This window comes from Haemorhous mexicanus, chromosome 20 (genome assembly GCF_027477595.1).
Source record: "Haemorhous mexicanus isolate bHaeMex1 chromosome 20, bHaeMex1.pri, whole genome shotgun sequence".
NCBI lineage: Eukaryota > Metazoa > Chordata > Aves > Passeriformes > Fringillidae > Haemorhous > Haemorhous mexicanus.
In genome coordinates, this window is record NC_082360.1 from 7678040 (window position 1) to 7698716 (window position 20677).

The following is a 20677-nucleotide window of genomic DNA, read 5'->3' on the forward strand; positions in this document are numbered from 1 at the left end:
GTTAGGCTAAAAAAAATACACTGGCTGGTGCATCCTCAGTCTGTTACAGCTGCTAGATGATTTTCTAAATTATTTATTTATTTTTTAACAAATTGAGGGAAGGAAAAGAGGGAAAAAAAGTCTTTAGGAATCTGGGGCTTAGGTCTATTAATATGATTTCCTTGTCAGAGCCAGAGAGGAATGTCTGTATGTCACCTAACAGCCCAATTTGGGGTAAAAGTTGAAAAGAGCATGACTGCTGCTACTACACTAGTCTGCTTTTCATATAGTTTTCCTGGAGCTTTAAACGTTTTATTGCTTTTAAGAGGTTGCCAGATGCAATTGTATGTTATAATCTGAGGGAAATGTAAGCCTGCCCAATTACTTGGAGCTGGTCAGAGAAAAGTGGGCAGGTGCTGTCCTTTCCCTGAGGCAGCAGGGAGGTTTCTGGAATGTACCAAGAAGAGAGGCTTGGCCCCAGGGCATCTGGAAGAATGTGGGATGTGGAGGAGGGAGAAATCTTGTCCATTTACCTCGGCTTTAGTATATTATTCTTCCTGGCAGCCTCGGCAGGTGGATGCCTTGGGTTGGTGACAGACATGCAGTGGAGTGACCGGCCACTCGGTGGAGTCAGGAAACCTCGGAATGCCAGGGGACACGCTGGCCTTGGCATCTGCAGCCCTACTGCTGTCCCGGGGAACACCAGGGAATATTCGTTTGATCCTGTGAATTCCCAGTGGAATCGGCTTTATGGGAACCTCGACAGAGGATTGTTTATTGTAGCTGTAACTGCGGGAGAACAGGTCGTTTGGTCTTTGTGTAGTACGTGTGCTGTAAGAAGAAACAAATAAGGCATTAATGTGTGTTAGAAATGATCAATTCTGCAGCCAAGTTTATAAAAAATATTTTATAAATATATTAGATCGACAACCAAAAAAACAGAATATTATAAAACCGCCACAGCCAAGACAGCGTCAACCCCGGACTTTGACGCTGGGTGAACTTGGGTCAGACCGAGGTAGTGTCAGCGTCTCCCCAGAGTGTCACCCCAACTGCTCCAGGTAGCCAGCTTATATTCAGTTTATTCTGCCTGGAGCAGAAATAACCTAAGATTTCTGGAAGTTCCTACGTATGTATAACGGGAACTATACAAATTCAGTCCAGCACAAAAGTCAGTCCATAGGTCTGGATGGCTGTCTGGGCTCCTCGAAATGGTCTTCCTTTCAGCTGTAGCCAGGACATCCCGCGTTTTCGATGTAATCTCTCTCTCACCTCTCTCAAGGTGTTGTTCGGTGAATGTTCTGGACATTCGTGGGAAATGGTCGCTGATTGCCCAGGAAAGGCTCATTCACTCGTTAATGGTCATGATTTTATCTGGGCGAGTCCGGGAAAATGAAAATGAAAAGCCCTGCTTCTGGCCATGGGGGTCAGAGGCATGGTTGGATCTTTATAATTTTTATACAATTTCCAAAGCATGAATTATCTACATCATATACTACAATGTGTTTGAATTTAGTGCAGTTGCTCTCTAGCTAGGCTCATCTGACAGAGTTTTGCTCATGCTTAATTGATAATCTGGTAAGAATGCTGTTGAAATAAGCAAGAGTATTCATACTGTGTAAAATTAAACCAGTAAAACTTTTACAAGGTGAGGTCCTATAGCATTAAGAAAATTTCAAAGGAAGATCCCTGCTTGTAGAAACATTTCTCCAATTTTTTTTAACTTTTATTCTTGCTGTTTAACTTTTTATAATAAAAAATAGATTAGAGGAAAGGCAGTAAAAAAATCAAGTATCTTGCTTCTGTTCCAAACTTAATTAAGCTAGTCTGAGAAAATTTTATTACCTCTTCAAGTAATATTTTTCAGTTCTCAGGGGCAAGGGTGTTAATAAGCTGATTATTTCTGCCTGCTACCTGTTGTTTGTGACATTTAAAGAGAATGTCCAGTTGGTAAAGTACATCTGTTTTCTGTGGTTAACCAGAGTAGTCAGTGGGAAACAGGATTTGATTCAAAATACAGTAAGACTATGAGAAGCCAAATATTCAAGGAGGGCTATATTGTGTATGCTATAAAGAGAAATTGTACTGTGAAGCTGTTCTTAGGGGCTGGGTTTCTGGATGTGGCTGGAACACAACCAGAATTGTAGACAGGGCCATCAGCCCTGGGGAGTGCCCTCCTTGGTGTTTCTGACACCAGATTACAATTTGCAATGTGAGTGGAACTGACATTGATGGAAAAGCAGCTGATTGTAAAGAAATCTTGCAAATGGCAGCCATGGCCTGTGGTATGCAATGAAATATTTCCTCTTGAACTATTTATTCTTAGCATGCAAATATGGTAGCATCACCACTCGTCATATTTCAAGTTCTAGAAGGAAACTAGAGTGGCAGTATGTAAATATTTATTTCATATTGTTCATGAGTCAAACTGAGAAGTTGTCAATTATCTCTGATTAAACAGGTAGTTAGATATACCAGTAAGGGAAAATAGCCCACTGGTACATGTCCTGTCTAGAAGTGGAGAAGCAGGGATGAGCAAGGAACAATGCCAGCTCCACCACTCGAAATAAAAAACAACCTCCTGGATACAGCCCTAAAAACTTCACCTTGGCAGAGCAGCTGCCCAGCAAATGGGTGGCAATTGTTTGGTTCACTGTCCTGATTTTAGTCCCCATGGGACACCCCCAGCTTTAAGATCACAGACCCTTAAAGAAGCATCTCTCATCCCAATTCTCCTGTTTTCAGTGCTATCAAATCATCTCCCAGCTGTCAGATATTTGTTCCACATATTCAGCTGTCTGCAATGACAGCTTCTACAACCTTTCCAGCTCTCTTATCAGCTTCATTTCAGTGCTTGCTGGCACTCAGGCTGTCTGTGGCAGTCCTTGGACTTCAGCACTAATTCCCCAAACCATAGTGTCTAAACCCAAATCTTCTTCCCCTGAATCCACCCATTCCAAGTTAGTGCAAGATTGACACAGATTTTAATGATGACAGTTTTGATCTAAATCCCTGTTGCCCCTTACTTGGATATCTAGACCAAGTTCCTTCATCTTCCAGCAGAAGATAAAGGAGAGTCAGTGGAAATTAACTGGATTTCAAGAAATTGAGCACAACCCCTCTGAGGTGTGGGAACTCTTCCTCGGGTCATGACAAATAGGAATATTCCTTTTTAAAATTTTTTTCTACCACAATATTTATTGTGACTCCACTTCCCAGTATGGGCCTGCACAGCTGCCCACCTGCACAGAGAGAGGGGAGTCAGAAAAGGAGTCACTGAGACAAGCTCAGCAAACGAGGAGGGACAGTGACACAGATGTGCTCTGAGCCTTTGAACAGGTTGAACTGACTTCAGAGCAGTTAGACTAACAGGAGCTGATTCCTGGTGTCTTCCCACAACTCCAAGGGCTACCAGCTCACAGATTTTGAATAGGTGTCCCCAAGGGGTGTGCTGAGCTCAATCCCCATATAACCTGAAGAGTTCAAGGGTCTCAAGATAAAAGCTAAACATCCCCACATCTCAAGAATCCTGCTTTAACTAGACAGCTTCAGAGGAGATTGCTGATCAAATATTCTGCTTCCCTTTTTCCTTTCACATCTCCTCATACCTCTTCAGAAATTCTTTGCTTCCCAAGGTTCATATCTGATCTCTGAACTTTGATTTTTTTTTCCCAGACTGGAAAGACCATTTAGTACATCAGTGAGGGAAAGGAGAGCTCTTCTGTGATTTTTTTTTTTGGTAAAAAATAAAGGAAGATCAAAGTGGCAGAGGCTCTGGAACCAGCTCCTTATCTCTCTGAGGGTGGAAATGTGGGGAATTGTATTGCTATCACTGTGTTGTTGATTGACAACTGATTTGTAGGCTACAGGGCTGTCAAGCCAGCCTCTTTCCAAACCCTGAATTTGCACATAAAAGTGAAGAGAGACTCGTGCTTAAAGAAATAAAACTTCCTGAGAACACACCGGTTTCTACAAAAGAGATAAATTTGAGCAGATTGCTCTAATCATGGAATTTTCAGGGTTGTTAAGGGCCATATGGACCTTTCCTACTGCAAGAAGCAAATGAATGGATACTGTCTCGATTCAAAACCTGCTGCACTTACATGGTCATTTTAGTTGGACAGCTTTATCAATCACCTACAGGACGTCACTCAGTGATTGATGGTCACCTGCACTCAGCATCTACCGCAGGAAAGGAGTGCTGGCAGAGGCAGTGAGTACCTGAGCCTGACTCAGCCAGAGCTCCTTCCTCACCAAGAGCTGGACTCATCATGCCTGGTCTGAGTGCAGAAACCAGAACCATCCCCAGTCTCCCCTCTGGCAGCTCACAGCTGTGGGCTTCAAAGGCAGTCCAAAACACTCTTGAAAGAAAGAAAAGGGGCAGAGCAGAGAGATCAAATTAAAACCCAGCCATGGAGCACAACAGTTGCAGGCGGCTTTAATGAGGAATCCTGCAAAGGCAGAGACCTCCTTTCGTTACCCGCTCTGTCTGATTAAAGCGGGGGTGGGCAGTATCAGTGCCCAGCCGAGCGGGGATCCTTCCCACGGCTCTGCCTGCTCGCTTGAGCGCAACGCAGCTGCGCTTGTCCTTCTTTGCCTTAATTGCCCCTTAACTCTCTACACTCGGGTTTCCCCCTCTATCCTGGAACTATTCAGACCAGGCTTTTTCTAAGAAAAAATATTGCAGTGTGACTGGTGTTTTATTTGGGGCATCGGACTGAGGTATGGAGCAGGGTCCGTGCGCTGCCGCAGAGCCCAGGGATGCCAGGCCAGCTGCGTCCCGAGCTGCTGCTGCCGCTGCCCTGCTGTGCACCCTGCCTCTCTCCCCGCCCGTTCCTCGCTCCTTGGGCGGCTTCCCTGCCATCGCCGCTGTCCCCAGTCCCCCTATCCCCGGTCCCGCTGTTCCCACGCTCTCTGTGTCCCCGGTCCCGCTGTCCCCTCGGTCCCTGTGTCCCCGGTCCCGCTGTCCCCTCGGTCCCTGTGTCCCCGGTCCCGCTGTCCCCAGTCCCCCTATTCCTGGTCCTGCTCTCCCCCCGCTCTCCGTGTCCCCGGCCCCGCTATCCCGCCGGTCCCGCTGTCCCCCCGGTCCTGGTGTCCTCCCGGTCCCCGTGTCCCCGTCCCGCCCGGCCCCGCCGGGGCCTCCCTGCTGCCCGCGGCGCCCCCTGGCGGCCGCTGCGCCTCCCTCAGCGCCATCCTCCAGCTCTGCCCTATTGTTCTCCCGCCGGTTGCTCCCTCCCTCCCTCCGCCGGGGCTCGCGTCCTCCCTCCGCTCTCCTCCATCCCTCCCTCCATCCCTCCCTCCTCCTTCTCGCCGTCGCTCCCGCCCCGCTCCCCGGAGCTGATGTCACGCACCCGCTGAAGGCGCGGGCGATCATGGCTGCTGCGGCCGCGGCCGTGCCGCCGGCCTCCAGCTAATGCCCGCGATGGAGCCGGCCAGCCTGCTGCGGTTCCTGCGGAAGCTCAAGGAGGTTTTCGATGTGTGCGATGAGGATGCGGACGGGTTCATCCGAGTGGAGCACTTCGTCGCCCTGGGGCTGCAGTTCGGCCAGGGGGATGAGGTGAGTGCGGCGACTCCCGGCCCCCGCGCAACTTTCACCTGCTGTGTTTGGCCAGACCCCGCCCGGGCCGCCCGTCACCCACCTGTCCTCACCGCGGTTCCCGTCCCTTCGGGAGCCCCAGGTTCGTACCTCAGAGCAGCCCGGTCCCGCTCCTTTCGGGGTGGCTCGGGCTCACTCCGTTCCTCGGGGGGTGCCAGAGCCCTCCCCTTGGCGGCCTGGAGCCCCCTGCCCTCAGGGCCATCGGCCGCCTTCCCCCTTTCCCGTGCAGCTCTCCCCAAAGACAGCCCGTCTGTCTCTTTCCCCAGGGGGTCGCGGAGCATTCCCCATCCCTCGGGGCAGCCTAGACGCCTCGGGTACAGGGACCGGTCGCGGTTCTTTTCGAGGGCTGTTTTTATTCCGGGTTTTGTTCGCCCTGGCTGAGCTGAGCTCGGTGGGGCACCGGGAGCGGAGCCGGTGCGGTGCCGGCCGTGTCTGGATAGTCAGGGACGCACCTGTGCAGGAACCCCAAAACCGCCCGGGGATGGGCTGGGAACGAGGGCTCCATTCATCCCTGCCTCCCTCAGCCCTTCCGTGACACAGCGTAAATCTGGAGTCGCGCCACCTGTCTCGGCAGAGCCTTGCGTCAGTGGGACCGGTGTAAATCGTGACATCAGTGGAGATGGGAGTGGGATTCGGGCCAGAGGCAATGAGGGCAACGCCGTGCGCTGGTTGGAAACAGTTCTCTTCAGTGATTCAATCAAGGGCTGCAGGTCCAGCGAAATGAACCAGCAAGAAACGCTTTCCTAGGAGAGCTCTTGGGATGTTGCACTTTACTGTTCAATGCTTCACGATGCGCCCCAGCAACTTCGGGTGCCCGGGAGAGGAGTGAAGTTGGGACTATGATGAGGTTCAGAAAACCAGTGTCAAACAACCTTTTAGAGTACAATAAAACAAATTAATGTGAGGAGTTAATAAAACAGTGGTTTATAGAGGCATGCCAAAGAGGAAGCAAAGCCAGAGTGAATTCAAGTAATTGTTGGAGCAAATAGCTTATTTCTAGCTTGCCACTTGTAACAAAACACAGCTTGTGAATTAAATCAGGAAATCAGGAGACAGAAGGCTTATTACATACAGATAGTCACAGGTCTTAAACATTTTCTTAATGAGAAGCTGCAGCTTGTGGTTTTACCAAGCAAAATAAGGAAAAATAAGTAATTGTAACAAGTAATTGTTACAATTGTAATAAGTAATTTTTTTATTGATTTGGGGTTTATTTGTCTCTTGTATAATTTTATATAAACTAGTAGAAGTATTTTAAAATCCTTACTACCAGATAAACTGCATCCAAATTGCTTTTTGCACTACTGTGTTTATTTGGAGGCAGATCAGGGACTTTCTTGTGCAGCACTGAGGAAGACTGACAAAATTGCACTGGCTGTTCTGTAGCAGGATGACACTGATGGTCATAACAATTCTTTTTGGTTTTAGAAATCTTTCAGGTTTCTGAAACCTGAAAGAACCACCAGGAGTGGGTGTTCTGTAAGATGTGACAAAGAGTTCAGCTGATGATCTCATAAGCTTAGAGTGAATTGGAGTATATTAGCAGAAAAATATTTAAATTGTGAGAAAGAGAAAACTGGAAATCCCAGTAAAGACAGGGCTAGAAGTACCAGTTGTCAGTGATTGCTTCAGGACGGGCTGCCTTGCTGGCCAGGCACAGGAGAGAGTGCCAGTGCTGAGAAATGCTTGCTTTGTATTTCTTTCAGTTGTAACTGGCAGTGTTTGATAAGATATTTGTAAAACTGGGACAGAGAAGTCTTATCTATATATCCTATTTCTTCATCTATCAGTGTTACATTATAACTTGTTCTAGTTTACTTCCCCCTGCCTGGTGTAGTTGGTGTTGGAAGTCCCTTGACTTTAAAGGAGCAGAGTAAATGGGATTTGTAAATCACCCAAAGAGGTTTGCTAGTGAAATACAGAGTCAATTTTCCAAGTGCAGATTTACTCCAGAGCAACTACTGTAGGTGAACAACTCTAGTTTAAAGGCTTGTTAAAAGTGGACTTTTTGTGTGATGAATCACAGTTGATGTTTGGGGATGGTGAGAATCTACTCTCCCAAGGAACACAGTGCTTTCTACCTTGCATCTGCAGGAACACGAGAGATGCATTTCCACGTTCTGTGTGGAAATGCATCTCATGAAATTAAACTGAGGAGACACTGTTAGGGAGCAGTTCCCTTTAACACATTAGAACATATTTATTGTCAATGAAAATTAATTATATTTTTGATTATGCTAAACTGCTTGGGCCTCATCCATCTGGGCTCCCTTTCCATTCAAAGATATCTTTCCATGAGCATCAGTGAAAGATTGATTTGCCCTCATGTGCAATGGAATATAAACAGAATATTATTCTGTTTATAGAGTTCATATGGCCACAGGAAGGGTCCTATTTTGTAACACTGTACTGAGTAATTCTCATACTTACCAACAGTAGCCTGGGGTCATGTCTATGAAATGAGAGAGTATCTATGGAGGGCACACAGATTTCCATCTCTTCTCTACTTCCTCAGAGCCACCACCATCCAAAGTTTGGAGTCTACAAATTCTTAATACTAACTTAAGTAGGGTTTGTAGGGAACTTAGCCTTTTGTGAGTTTTTCCTTCTTCTTTCTGTTTTCTTTTTCTTTCTTGTGTATAGTCAACATGCTGGATTTTATTATTCCTGAAAGATAACAACACTCTGAAAAGTGCCCCAAGGCAAAATCGTTGCAGCAAGGCAGCAGCTTTCCCTTCAAGCAAAGCACTCCTTACCTGCACAGTCAAAATAATAAGCTGTAATCTTTCTGGTTAACTTTTTTTCTATTTTATTTTAATGGGCTTTTGAAACCTCTGCTTCTAATAGGTTCTAGCAAGTTTGCTTGCAAGCTTTTGCTTTGCCCTGTGGTTCAACTAGAGGAAAAAAGGATTTGGTTGTATTGATTTGGCAGAGCCAGGAACAGAACCAGGTCTCTAAATTCCTGAATTTAGAGCAGACCTGACTGGCTGTCAAGCACTGCTTGCATTTACACACAGTTGTGGAACTTGTACTTTTAGGCAGTTGGGCATTCTGGCCTCTGCTCATCCCATCTCACTATGGGCATTTAACTGAGTCGTCTCCATCAATCTTTCTCTGTGGACATTGATGAACAGTTGAACACTCAGAGGCTGTAACAGGACCAAAGGATGAAATAAATCCCTCAGAGATGCTTCTTTGTCTCCAGGACAACAGAAACTCCTAGCTGAGACTTTTGGTTCCATGCTTGGGTCTGACTTTTCTCGTGAATGGGGTGTTTACCGTTTGTGTAGAAATCTGAAGAAAGACACCAAGGGCTGTTTCCAAAGCAACTTGACTGGATGGCATGTGCTCACTAGCTAAAGAAACACTTCACATAACACTGAGAAATGCCAAGAGTCGCTCACCATCTGGTTCCCTTTCACTGGGAAAAGAGTTTCAGTACAGCCAAGTGTCTGGGAGCATCGTGAGTGACACGTTCAGCAAGCCCCAGTTCTGGCAGCGGGTTGTGTGAATGTGTATTTCAGGGTAGTGCCAGTTGATGTTTCATTATGCCAGATTCTACTTAAACTCCACACTCAGCTTTCAGCAACAAGAGGAGTAAGCTGAGCGTGTTGACAACTTCTTTCTAAGGCAGGTAAACACCTTTTGGAGGCACTAACCATGAAGGTGCTCACACAGTCATCTTTGTCATGGTGAGATCTGCTCATCGACTTGAAGCAGTGTCACAATTGAAAGGGAGCTTCAGCAGCTGATAAAATGTATAGGCCAATATCAATTATTCACCTGAGTGGACAGTAATTCATTCAAAGCCAATGTTTTACTAGTGGTGTAGAACAGAAATGGATAAAAATTAGTTCACATATTTCTCATGAAGAGATGAAAATTTCTGGCCAAAAAAAAACTGTTATAGGGACATGTTTGTTGCTAATTTCAGTCATCAGTCCCATTCAGGACTGAAGTTAAAGGCATCAACCTCAAGTGCTGCCCCAGCAGTGGATTATGGCTGTGGCTGAGTTTAATGGCACTCATGGTGCTTCCTTTTGACTTGTTATCAGATATCTCCCAGGAGCTGAGGTTGTCGTACTCCAGAGACTGTTGTACAGCATTACTGCTATAACCCCTCCAGAAGTAGCTGCTTCTGTAATTTCAGGACTGTGATTTCATTGCCTGACAATCCAGAGTCTTTCTGAGGAGTCTGGGTGAATTTCAGTAGTGAACTCACTACTCCTGGCTGTAGTGTTGCAGCTCAGAGTTGCACCCAGAAATTAAAGGAACCAAAATTCCTGTCTGTGCACAATGACAGAATAGCTCATACCTTCTTGGTAACATGAGTCTGCAGCCATGAGAAAAAGACACTTTGGCACTGAACATGGAAACAAAAGGGTGTCATCAAGTGATACTGCCATTCTTATAAGGGCATACTTCTTCTTTGCTTTTCCTGGAAATAAGTATTGAAAGAAAAAATAAAATATTTGCCTAGACAGTATCAAGGATACAAAGAGCAGTCCCACGTGACAGTGTTTTCTAGGCAGCAGCAAGGCTGCTATGCATTCAGATTCCTTAAAACTCTATTTGCTAATGACCCAGATGTTTAATGTAATTTACAATGAGTGGAAAAAATAGAGTTCTGAAGTAGAACAGTGGGGTACTCAGTTTATGGATTAGTAAAGGTACAGCCACTGTAGCCTCCCTAATTCAATACGAACTAGCAGTGAATATGTTTAAAATAGCCTTTTGAAAAATGCTGAAACTAAGCATGTATTTCTAAACAGCTGACATAAAGCAAGCTGGGTACTTAGTGTTTATGAAACGTTTGCCAAAGCACTGTGGTGGGGAGAGGAGCTGTAGGTTTGCTGTGCCTCATGAGTTTAATTCGTTATGTAATGTTTGCTTTTCAAAGGTGAGAGCTCTGAGGGGTACAGCTAGGAATTGATTATTGCTGTGTTTTGCAATACAAGTCAGTGATCTGAAACAGTAAATTCTTAATGCCTGAAGGAAAGGTAATCAATTTTGATAGCAATTCTTGATATTTAAATGACTGTATTTTATCACTACCTCAGTGTTTGCATTTAGCACAGGTACAGTGATATTGTGTTGACGTATCATTAAATGCAAAAATTAAAAAATGCATGAATGAAGCATAGAAGACAGTACAGTATAGAAAGTAGCATATGTAAGTGGTGTGTTAAAACATTTAGCTGCCAGGCGGGGCCAGATATTTTCTATGCAAATTTTTCTCCCTCCATCCTGATTCAGTCCATGCTGTTAAGTTGTAAAATTGGTGTTCTTTGTCTGTGATATGCCTGCGTGTTCTCCAGAAATTTGCTCTTGCAAATCCTACAGAGGTTTCGGATTTCTCACATGTATTGATTTTATTCCTCTAATATGATTAAGCTCTGAAAAGCAAATTAAACAAAATTGCTGGAAGGGAGGGTAAGTCTTGGAGGGAGAAGAAGCCACTGCTGTCTAGTATTGGTAGGGGTGATCCCCAACACAGGAATTTTTTTTTGGCTTCTAAATTGCATTTTTACCTGCAATTTAGCACAATTGACTCATACTCAGCAGCAGTGCTTTTGTAGCAATGAAGTAGAAGTAAATAAAAGGCCTTAAAATGTTTAATGTTTTTATTCTCTGTGCAGTTGACAGTATAGTTTTCTATTAATTTTATCTGATTTTAATGCTGATATTCACAAACATTTTAAAATCCTTGATCTGATTTTTGCATCAGACTGTCTGCTCAGGAGTTCTAGCAGTTCTCAAAATATGCAGTATTTGTGAGCACCCGTGATCTCAGACCTAGATCCTGGCACAGGCTGCTGAGTAAACACCCATCCCTGAATGTGGTTAACTCAGTGTAGGGTGTGATTAAGCATATGAATGATAAAAGAGTGTCAGACACAATCACTACTACTCCAACAAATGCTTTTACAGCAGCAGTGTGAGTGTAAACCAAGCACTGTACAATGCCCTTTTACTCAAGATACAGTTGAAAGGCCTCACTTGGAGAGAATGCAGGTGTTTCTGTAGTTATGTGTGCTGGTTTCACCTTTTGTGTGCAGTTAAAAGTCATGAATAGCAGGGCTCCTTCCTAAGCCTTGAATCCGTTTCAGTTCTGAAGGATGTTCAGCCCCAGAATGAGAGACAGGACTGAACTTGGGGTCAAAATACAGCAAGGGAAACGGGGTCAATGCACAGGGCACAAAATGCAGGCACTGGAAGAATTGCAGTCTACTCCTTGGATTTTAAAGCTGCTTTGACAGTTTAGTTTGAGTGAAGCATTATGGTTTTAGGGGGTCAAGAGAAAAGCTTAGAAACAGGTTAACTTTTCTCTGTTAGGATTCCTGAAATTAGGAGGAAGGATACTGGAATGGTGTGCTCTGGAATACGGAGGATATTGGCCTGGTGAAATGAGGATGTTTTAGAATGACCTACATTCAGTACTTACAGATGTGTTTTTTCATGTATTCCATAACATCACATATACATCTGCATTGTCAAACTTGGTTTTTTCTCCTTTGGGGGACATTCTGGTGGTGTTCCATCACCTCCAGATGAGCTGACTCTCCCTGATGGGATCCAGATGGCTTCTGGAACATGGGATATTATTTTCCAGTGGCACTTCTGTTGTTATGGTAAAATATCCAAGCAAACATGCAAACAGCTTTGTCCATGTGTTTGCACGGTATTAACAGATTTGAGAAACTGTCCTAAAATACTGGTGACTGCTAGTTTAGTAGTAAGTGACTATATGGGCAGTTTTAAGCCTAATATATAGGATGTGTATATTGGGATATGTTGCTAAGGCCACTTTTCTCAGTGTTGTAACCTTCTGGGAACAGGAGAAGCCTGTAGGAGAATTTTGCTTCACACTTTATGCAGATCCTTTAACAATTGCTTTATGAGTCTGGCACATTATTTTTGCCTTAAAGAGGTAGGAATGTAATTAACTTCACCTTTTGGGGTTTCTTATAAGTATGATATCTTCATGGATTTCATTTGAAGCCAGCTTTTTATTGACAAAATTTAAATCAGAATATTTGGCAAACAACAAGTGAAAATGCTCCAAAACATAAAATTTTGCTCAACACAAAGCATTTTTCTGTTTTCTCCTGAGAAACATGAAAAATAATAAATGGGTTTGGTTTCCTTTACTTGGTAAGAAAGCTGAAAAATCAATTTTTTTTACCAAGTTATGTATTGAGCAAGTGCAGAGACTTTCTGGATGTTGGAGGAAGGGAAAATATGTTGTTCAGTTCTGTGCCTAACGGAGTTGTGTTCAGGTTGCAGTTATCCAGAGCTGTGGGGAAAATAAAGCAACAGGTAAAGCAAAACCATGAATAATGCCAAACCATGTAAGAGACTAGACAATGTAATCTGCATGAAAAGAAAATCAGTGAGTTTGTGCAGGAAGTAGGAACAACCTTAAAGTGTGGTACAAGAGAATTTAGGATTATGGTCCATGAGTATTTTTTGGCTATGATTCATTTTTTGCAGCCAGATATGGGGGAAACTTGTGAATTTTAGCCTCCAGCCTGAAGAGTGAATTGTGTCTTTCATTCCTCAGTTCTCTCTGGGATTGCTTGAAAATAAAGAATTGAGAAGTGCTTTGGGACACATCTTCAAAGGAGCTTTGATAATGTCAGTTTTGCTTTTCCTACTGAGCAATTACAAGGCCTGGAAGTTTCCACTGAGGAAAACTGCATCTTGCCTCCTCACCTGGGAATTGAGTGCTCTTTGCCAAACACAAACTGCTCTGCACTGGAGGCTGCATTTCACTGGGAAGTGCTGTGATATTTGCTTCCAATCAGACAGTCAAATGTGGCTTGTTTAGAGAGAGAATGAAATTGGTTTGAGCACTCTGCTGTTGACAGCTGTCATTTGGGAAGGTCTAAATTTGAAGGTCAATGCATCTGTAACTGCCAGTGTAACTTTGGGGGTGGCAGGTTATGATCTTTATCAGTAATCTACCACCTCTCTTGTGTCCTGTAGTCACCTTGACTGGTGACTCTGCTGGTACTGGAGAGGATTTCTGGACATCTTTGAGCAGGATTGGAAGCTTTGGCTCTAACCAAGCTCTCAATGTCTTTCCAATGGGTGAAAAGACAATTTGCTATGTACAGGGAATTTGGCAGAGGTCAAGTTACTGTTGAAGTGCAAATGCTGGCAGATGCAGATCATTTGTTTCTTGATTTAGACAGTCACCCAGATAACCTCTGGAAAAGGTCAAATATTCACAAATTACTTGCATTTTGCCAAAGGTTGTGGCACAGATTGCTTTTTTCTGTGTGTGTAAGCCCATGTGATTTCTCTTACTGTATTTTTCTTGTACTCTTGGCCTCACTACTGCCAACTGCATATTTTCCAAGAAATAATTTTTTTTCCCCCTGTGGCATTCTAAATATGTTTTCAGAAGCCTGACAACCCTGGTGTGTGGAAGCATCCTCATGGTCTTGTCCTCATGTCTTGTTCTCCCTGAGTGGGTGGTGGAGGTTGGTGATGCTCTGTGTCAGCTGTTTCTTTGGGGTGGGCACTGAATATTCGGTGCATTGGCACGGGCAGGGCCAAATTGCTGCTCTCAGTCTGCTGCCTGGGGCCACAGAATGGTTTGAGGGGGAGGAGGGCACCAGGCAGCAGGGATATTTAATGCAGGAGGATTGATGGTGCCTCAAGGGAGGCATCATGAACAGACTGCAATCCCCACTGTCACTCTACAGCATCACAGCTCTGCCCGGGCACTGCTTTTGCTGGAGACTCTCTAAAGTAATGTGTGATGTTATTCTCACTGTGTTATTCTCTGGATTTATTCCTTCCATCTTCAGGGACAGCTTCAGTTCTGGACTCACCATGACTTGTGCTTTTTGGTGGGTGCTCCTGTTTAAGTGAGGGTGATTGTTAAGCTCTGGTAGTGTTAAAAGAAAATAGCACCTCTTTGGAAGGGAAGGGAGCTTTGGAGGGATTGGTCTAAGTGGTCATAAACACAAATGATTTACACAACATTTCAGGTGAAAAGCTTGCTTGATTGAGTTGGTAGCATAATGTGGCTATAAATTACCTTTGGGTTTATTGCAGTTGGCTGCTGCAGCAGGTCTTTAGCAATACATTCTGTATGGTGGCACTGCTCCTAATTCAGTGCCTGACACTGCTTGCATTTTGTAGATTTTGCACTATTCTATAGAGCTGCTTCCCTGGATTTGTGGTGCAGGTGAAGAGAGTAGGAGGGTAGACTCCTCCCATAGCAGGAGATTGCTGATGTCTCTATTTTGGGGAAGAAGTGTAAAGAGGCACATTTCAAATACCTTTTTACAGGGGGAAGGGTTGCCCTGGATAGCAGTTGTGAAACATTAGCATCACATCACAGCTGCCACGCCCTGTGCCTTGTTTGACTTTGTTCTGGAAGGACCATGAGCATCAGGTTCGTCTTCCATACTTCTGGAGGGCAGAGGATGGCTGAAGAGACTGGCAGTTACTCTTGCTGGCTTCCAGAGATGTTTCGTGAGCCCACACAGGGACACCAGGCTGAGCACCCTCTGCAGAGCAAAGCTGCAGAGCTGGCCTTTTGGGAGCGCTGATTTTGGATAAAGAGGCGTGTTCTCAGTCCTTTGAAGTGCCAGTGAAGTGGAACCTCACTGAGCTGGTACCTCCCTTCCCTTTTCACACTGTGTAACTGCTTTACAGCTCACAGTGCCTTAGAAGGTTCATTCATTGAATAACACGTGTGCCAGTCACAGAAGGTACTTCTTTAATTAACCAAATACTATTTCGACTGTAATTTCTCTTCTTTTTCCCCTGTGTTCTCTCCCACTCTTGCTGCTGATAGAAACATTCCCATTTTACAGTCAGTCTGTTAGTCGTCACTCCTGCTTAACTGGTGAGCCTGCTGTCAGTGGCACTGCACCACCATCAGCTCCAGCCTGTGGTTTCCCTAAATCAGTTGGGCAGAAGGATCTCGTTGGGAAGGGGGAGGAAGGATGTTCCCTTCTAAAGGATTACAAACATATGGACAGCAGTGAATGAATGCAAAGGAAATAACTGGTGAAGTGCACCCTATGAAACAGGGTGTCATTGTTTGAGGGAGTACCTGTGTGTATCTTAATACCCACAAGCAAGAATTGATTTCTAGGAGTAAACTGCCAGCCTGCAATAGAAATGGATTTTAAGACCCAAAGCTTGTGCTCAGTGCACACTGTAATTAGATTGTGATTGCAATTTCAGCACAGTCCTGAACTTCAACCTCTTAAAAACTCCATCTTTCTTCAGAAGCTCTGGGGTTATTTATGATATCAGTGATGGACTCAAGGACTATCACACCTATCAAATGGGGAGGAAAGGAGAGGCTGTCAAAAGATTAAAATTTGACAGTACTTTAAATGTTACCCCCAACACCACTGTATTTAATGATTCTCTAGTTCTTCGAAAAATCAGTGGCTCCAGTCATTTTTGAAAATGTGATTTCATTTCCCCAAGTGACTTAGTAAAATTTTGCTTTGGCCCTAGGAAAAGACTCAGGAGGTGCTAGACAATAATGCATTGCTCTCCACAGAGCAATTTTCCCCTCTGTCAGAACTGGCTGTTGTGCTTTCTGTTATTAATGAGGGAGTTATAGTTCTCTTTAGGAGAGGTTTCCATGTTATCTGCTGCTTGGCACTTCAGAGACTCTTACTAAAGAGCTGATGTGATTCCCATGAAGATTTTGTGCACTCTCTGTTAAATGGGTCACTCCATGCCAGATAATGCCTGCACCACTTCTTGGGACCAGCAAGGAAAGCAGGCTCAGTACAGGCTGTGTGTCAGCACTGCTTGAAAGGAAAACCCCACACAATTTTAAAATATTCATCTTCGCTCAGCTAGTATGACCAAAATAAAATAATAAAATAAACTGGGGTTTTTTGGTGCCAGATTAATAGATTTAGGTCACAGACTGTAAATGAGTGTGACTCAGCTGTGTGAATAAATCAGTTCACTTGATTGTGGGATGAATTTACACTTTCAAAGCTTTTAATAGGTAATGAATATGCAGGGTCTACCACATGGTAGGAGATCTGAAAAAAAGGCTTAGAGTCCAGCAGGCCTGGCTCTCAGTCAGCAAGTGTTACAAAAAGAGTGTCTTGGAGTGGTAGAGAGCAGTGCTGCTCTCATCCCTGCTTTTTTTCCTCTTTGCTGTTGCCGATAGGAATGCGACAGTGTGACACACCAAACGTGCAACTGGTGGCTTTAGAAGACAGGTTTTACCATGCTGTATTGATGCTCAGAGCTTGTTGTCCTGTTATCACCATTTGTGGACATCAGAGGAGTTAGATGGGGATTTGAGATCTCCCAGTAGCCTGCAGAGCAGTCTGGGAGCAGTTGCTCACCCCAGCCCTGTAGGCAGGTGGGCAGCACCAGGCTCTGTTTTGATTTAGGGTAAAAGGCTCAAATCTGAGCAGTAATAGGAAGTGTTTGATGGAGCACTTACCAATTAAGTTCATGCTGAAGAAGGTGGCTCCCCGTGGTTCTTCTGAACGGACACAAGGTTTGAGGTGGTAAAACCTTGTTTCAGTGAGAGTCATGATGTGGATTTGCACTGCAGAGCCCATGCTCATGCAGGAACAGACAAGAAATGCATGACTTTCCGGGGCCCTCTTGAGAAACTCAGCATCCTGTAATAATTCCTATTTTCTTTGTTTTTCCATACTATTCACAAGAGTGATGGGGAAGGGAAATACAGCTGCTGGTGCAAAGTTACCCAAGTTAAGAATAGCCTACAACATGACTCTGAAGTGTTTTATGTTCGATATTTTTGCTTGAAGTAGAGATTTCTTGCCAGAGCTCTCCATAGAATTAGTTAGAAAATCTGAGTTTGAGGTAGCTGGATAAGAAAAAAGGATTTGGCAGTTCTGTGAAAATCTTTACTCAAAAAGGGTCTACACAGCACCTCAGCAAAGTTCTCCTGGGCACAGCCTTTCACTGCTTTGCATGTGCCAAGACTGAATCACAGTTGATGAAGCGGGAGAGGTGACAGTGCTGATCTGGAACGTGTCTGGTGTAGGTGTGGTGTGTATTAACCTGCACAGGAACTTGGTGTATGGATAGCCCTGGGGGTGGTCAACACTTCCTGGAGGGGGGAAAAACGAGGAACACGTTTTTTACGAAAGCTGAGCTTATGATCCATGTGCAACCAGGACCTTCTGGTGTTCCACTGAAATTACAGCATGCAGTTCCAGAGTTTGTGATGCTGACAAGCTTGATAAACTTCCTTACTTTTGCTGAAAATTGATCAACTCAAAGACAACCAAACATAACAAAATAAAAGGTGTCAGGTTTCTGAAAGGCAGGGGAAGATCTTAAAAACAGCATTGTTGCAAGGAAGTCTGGTATAACCTGCACAGCTTCTCCTCTGCCTGAGTGTAGCCAGGCACTGATGGATAGTCTGAAACATGTGACAGAGTTTATACCATTGGTAAAGACAATGAAGGAGAGGGAAAACCTGGGCTCAGCTATGCCAAGCACTGAGATGGGTGCTCCTAGAGATGTTAGTAGGGTTTGGGTGTCTTATGATAAAAGCATTGGTGGTTTCTGTTGTATAGGAGTGGGGTTGAGTAAAAGGTTCAAATTGAATACATATAGCTGTGATTTGTTAAACTTAAACCATATTTCTTTCTCCTCCAAAAGTCCTGTATGATTTGGGGCATCTGTTTTAACAGGATTGACTGGAAATTAATCTGAAAGCATGAGGGGTGTAAAAATTGAGTTTTCTGGGTTTTAACCATATATAGAATTCTACAGCAAAAGTACATTTCATTGTAAACTTCTACAAGCAGAGTAAAAATCTGCCATTTCCATTCACTACCACAGGTTTTCTTTAATAGGCTGGTTAATTTATTGTTTGGTTCTGTTATCTGTAAGAGCTAAGCAGTGGAAGAAGCTACTGAGACTAGGTGTGAAATGTTTAAGATATTTGAGTGGAATGCCTGGGTATTATTGAATCAGTCCTCCCAAGCTATAACATAATATTCCTGATGACACAAGGGCCACAGCTCTTGAGAGAGACAGCACTAAGGGCATAGCAAACAGAAAATAGAAAACCAGGAAGTTTTTTTGACAGACGGAGGGTTTGAACCTGCAGAATTCTGAACTGGCAGTTCAGCTTTGTGGTTGTGCTGAATTGGGGCTAAAGTGCTCAGCATTCTTGCAAGGTGGGAGTCTGAATAGCAGAGCAGGGCTGGGAAGGAAAAGAGCTTGCTGATCAAGATGTTCTTGCATCTTCAAGACAGGTCTGAGTCAACACTTTGAGATAATGCTGTCAGACTAGGTGATAACACAAAATATTCTGACAACCTACTTGGTCTGGAAGCAAACACTGTCTGTTCCTTTGCAGTGATTTCTTATTAAACTGGGGACTCTGGTTGCCAACAGCCTGTGCTAGCCACTGTGATTCAAACCATTGACTCCTGTTTGGTATAAAATATTCCAATGTTTAAATAAAATAATGTGAATTATAAGAATCATCTTTTTATTTGGAAAATGAAACTGCTCTAACACTTTATTAAGGCTCTCTGAGCTCTACCTGAGGCCCAGACAGCAGTGAGAAAGCTCACATACACATTCCACAAAATAAAATGCTCGAGAGAAGTTTTTTGATGTAGGTGCCTTCTGTCTATATTTTGCAATTGTATCTGACCTTTTAAAATAACCCAGGTGCAGAAAACATACTAGAATATATCACACCTAAGGTGATCTTCAAATACACTTCCTGATTTCCAGAGAGCCCTGCTGTTTGCAGTGAAGAGCAATCATGTTATTCAGAATAACTGAGAAACAGGAAATGATCTGCAGGAAATTCTCCAGGTGTACAGACTGTATGCACTACCTATGTAGTAAAGTCAGCATCTTGGGTAATCTGTGCATTGGGAACAAAAGGATTTGTGCAAGTCCATGAAGCTGATTTACAGTAGGAGGATTAAAAATAAATAAACAGGTTGCTCTTCACTAGGGAAGCTCTGTGTACACATTGTGACAGTTTGGTGCATTAGTCAGCACAGCAGACATCATGTGAAAGTGTCACATCTGTCAGGAAATTGGCCAAATTACTCATAATTCTCAGGACTCTTATTGTCTCTAAATGGCTTTTTCCTTATGTGAATTTTCCTCATCCCATCTTCTTCCTAAATCAAAGGTGGGGTGTTGTCAGAAGCTACCACCTGAAATGTGGAATCTTACTTTCTCCTGGTGTAAAAAGACTGAATGTGCATTGATGAAGTTGACATAAGTTGCTTTTCCATTTTATTCTCTTCCATGAGTGTTCATGACCAAAGCTTGACCAACTGCCTGGAAACCAATCTGTAGAGAAAGATGCTGTGGTCATCTGCCACAGGCTTTGTGGAGCTCCTCTGACTTCAGGAGGGTTCCCTGTGTCCACAGAGGATGGCCAGAGCAGAGATGAATCTATTTGTCACAAATATCTTGAAGAGAATGGGAAGAGGATCAGCTGTGTATTTAGAAGAGCATCCTTTACCAAAGACCATGGTGGTTAGGACAGAGCTAAAAATAGGTGCAAAGAAAATTAAAAAGTGTCAGAATCATTGAGACAGAGTGGAAGAGAATAAGGTACCTCTCCTGGTGCCTGTTCAGTATGTTTAAATTGTGCTTGGATTTTTAAATTACGGGACAGACTCAGTAAACAATTGGTCCTGGCACTTTCAAATCAACTAAAGGGCACTTAGCAGAAATGTTAATGGGTGAGCTGCAGTGAATGCAGAAGGGAGAAGGATGGAAATATTCCTAAAGGGTATCAGCAGATTTCTCTGCTTTGCTAAATGCAAAAAGCTAAAGAGCAGTGGCTGAACACTGTGACCACTGCACTCACTGTACATCCTTCTGCAGTGTTTACTTTTTCTTACAAGTGACAGCTGTGATCTGGAACCTCTACTGACTGCTTAAAGACAGATCTTTTTCTTGCTCAGGAGGAACAAAAACTTACACCTAGCTCAAGTCTGCATCTTTAGAGACAGGGTTGCTGTGTCTGTGGCAGTGAAGGAAGGTACAGTTCTCATTGTTTGCAAGATTCATTATTTTGCCTGAACTAGGCTTAGCCAAACCTGGACCTTTGAATTAAAAGTTTTCAAT

General features: G+C 43.9%; 1 protein-coding gene across 2 annotated transcripts in view; it reads left to right on the forward strand.

Annotated features, from left to right (window-relative positions):
- Nucleotides 1-5322: 5322 nt before the first annotated feature.
- Nucleotides 5323-20677, forward strand: part of RAB11FIP4 (RAB11 family interacting protein 4) — a 119991-nt gene continuing 104636 nt past the window's right edge. The window contains exon 1 of one of the 2 annotated variants that reach the window (XM_059864497.1): nucleotides 5323-5536. In XM_059864497.1, the coding sequence (XP_059720480.1) occupies nucleotides 5393-5536 (144 nt within the window). In that variant the 5' untranslated portion in view covers nucleotides 5323-5392. The remainder of the gene's footprint in view (nucleotides 5537-20677) is intronic. The other variant, XM_059864498.1, reaches the window with a different exon arrangement.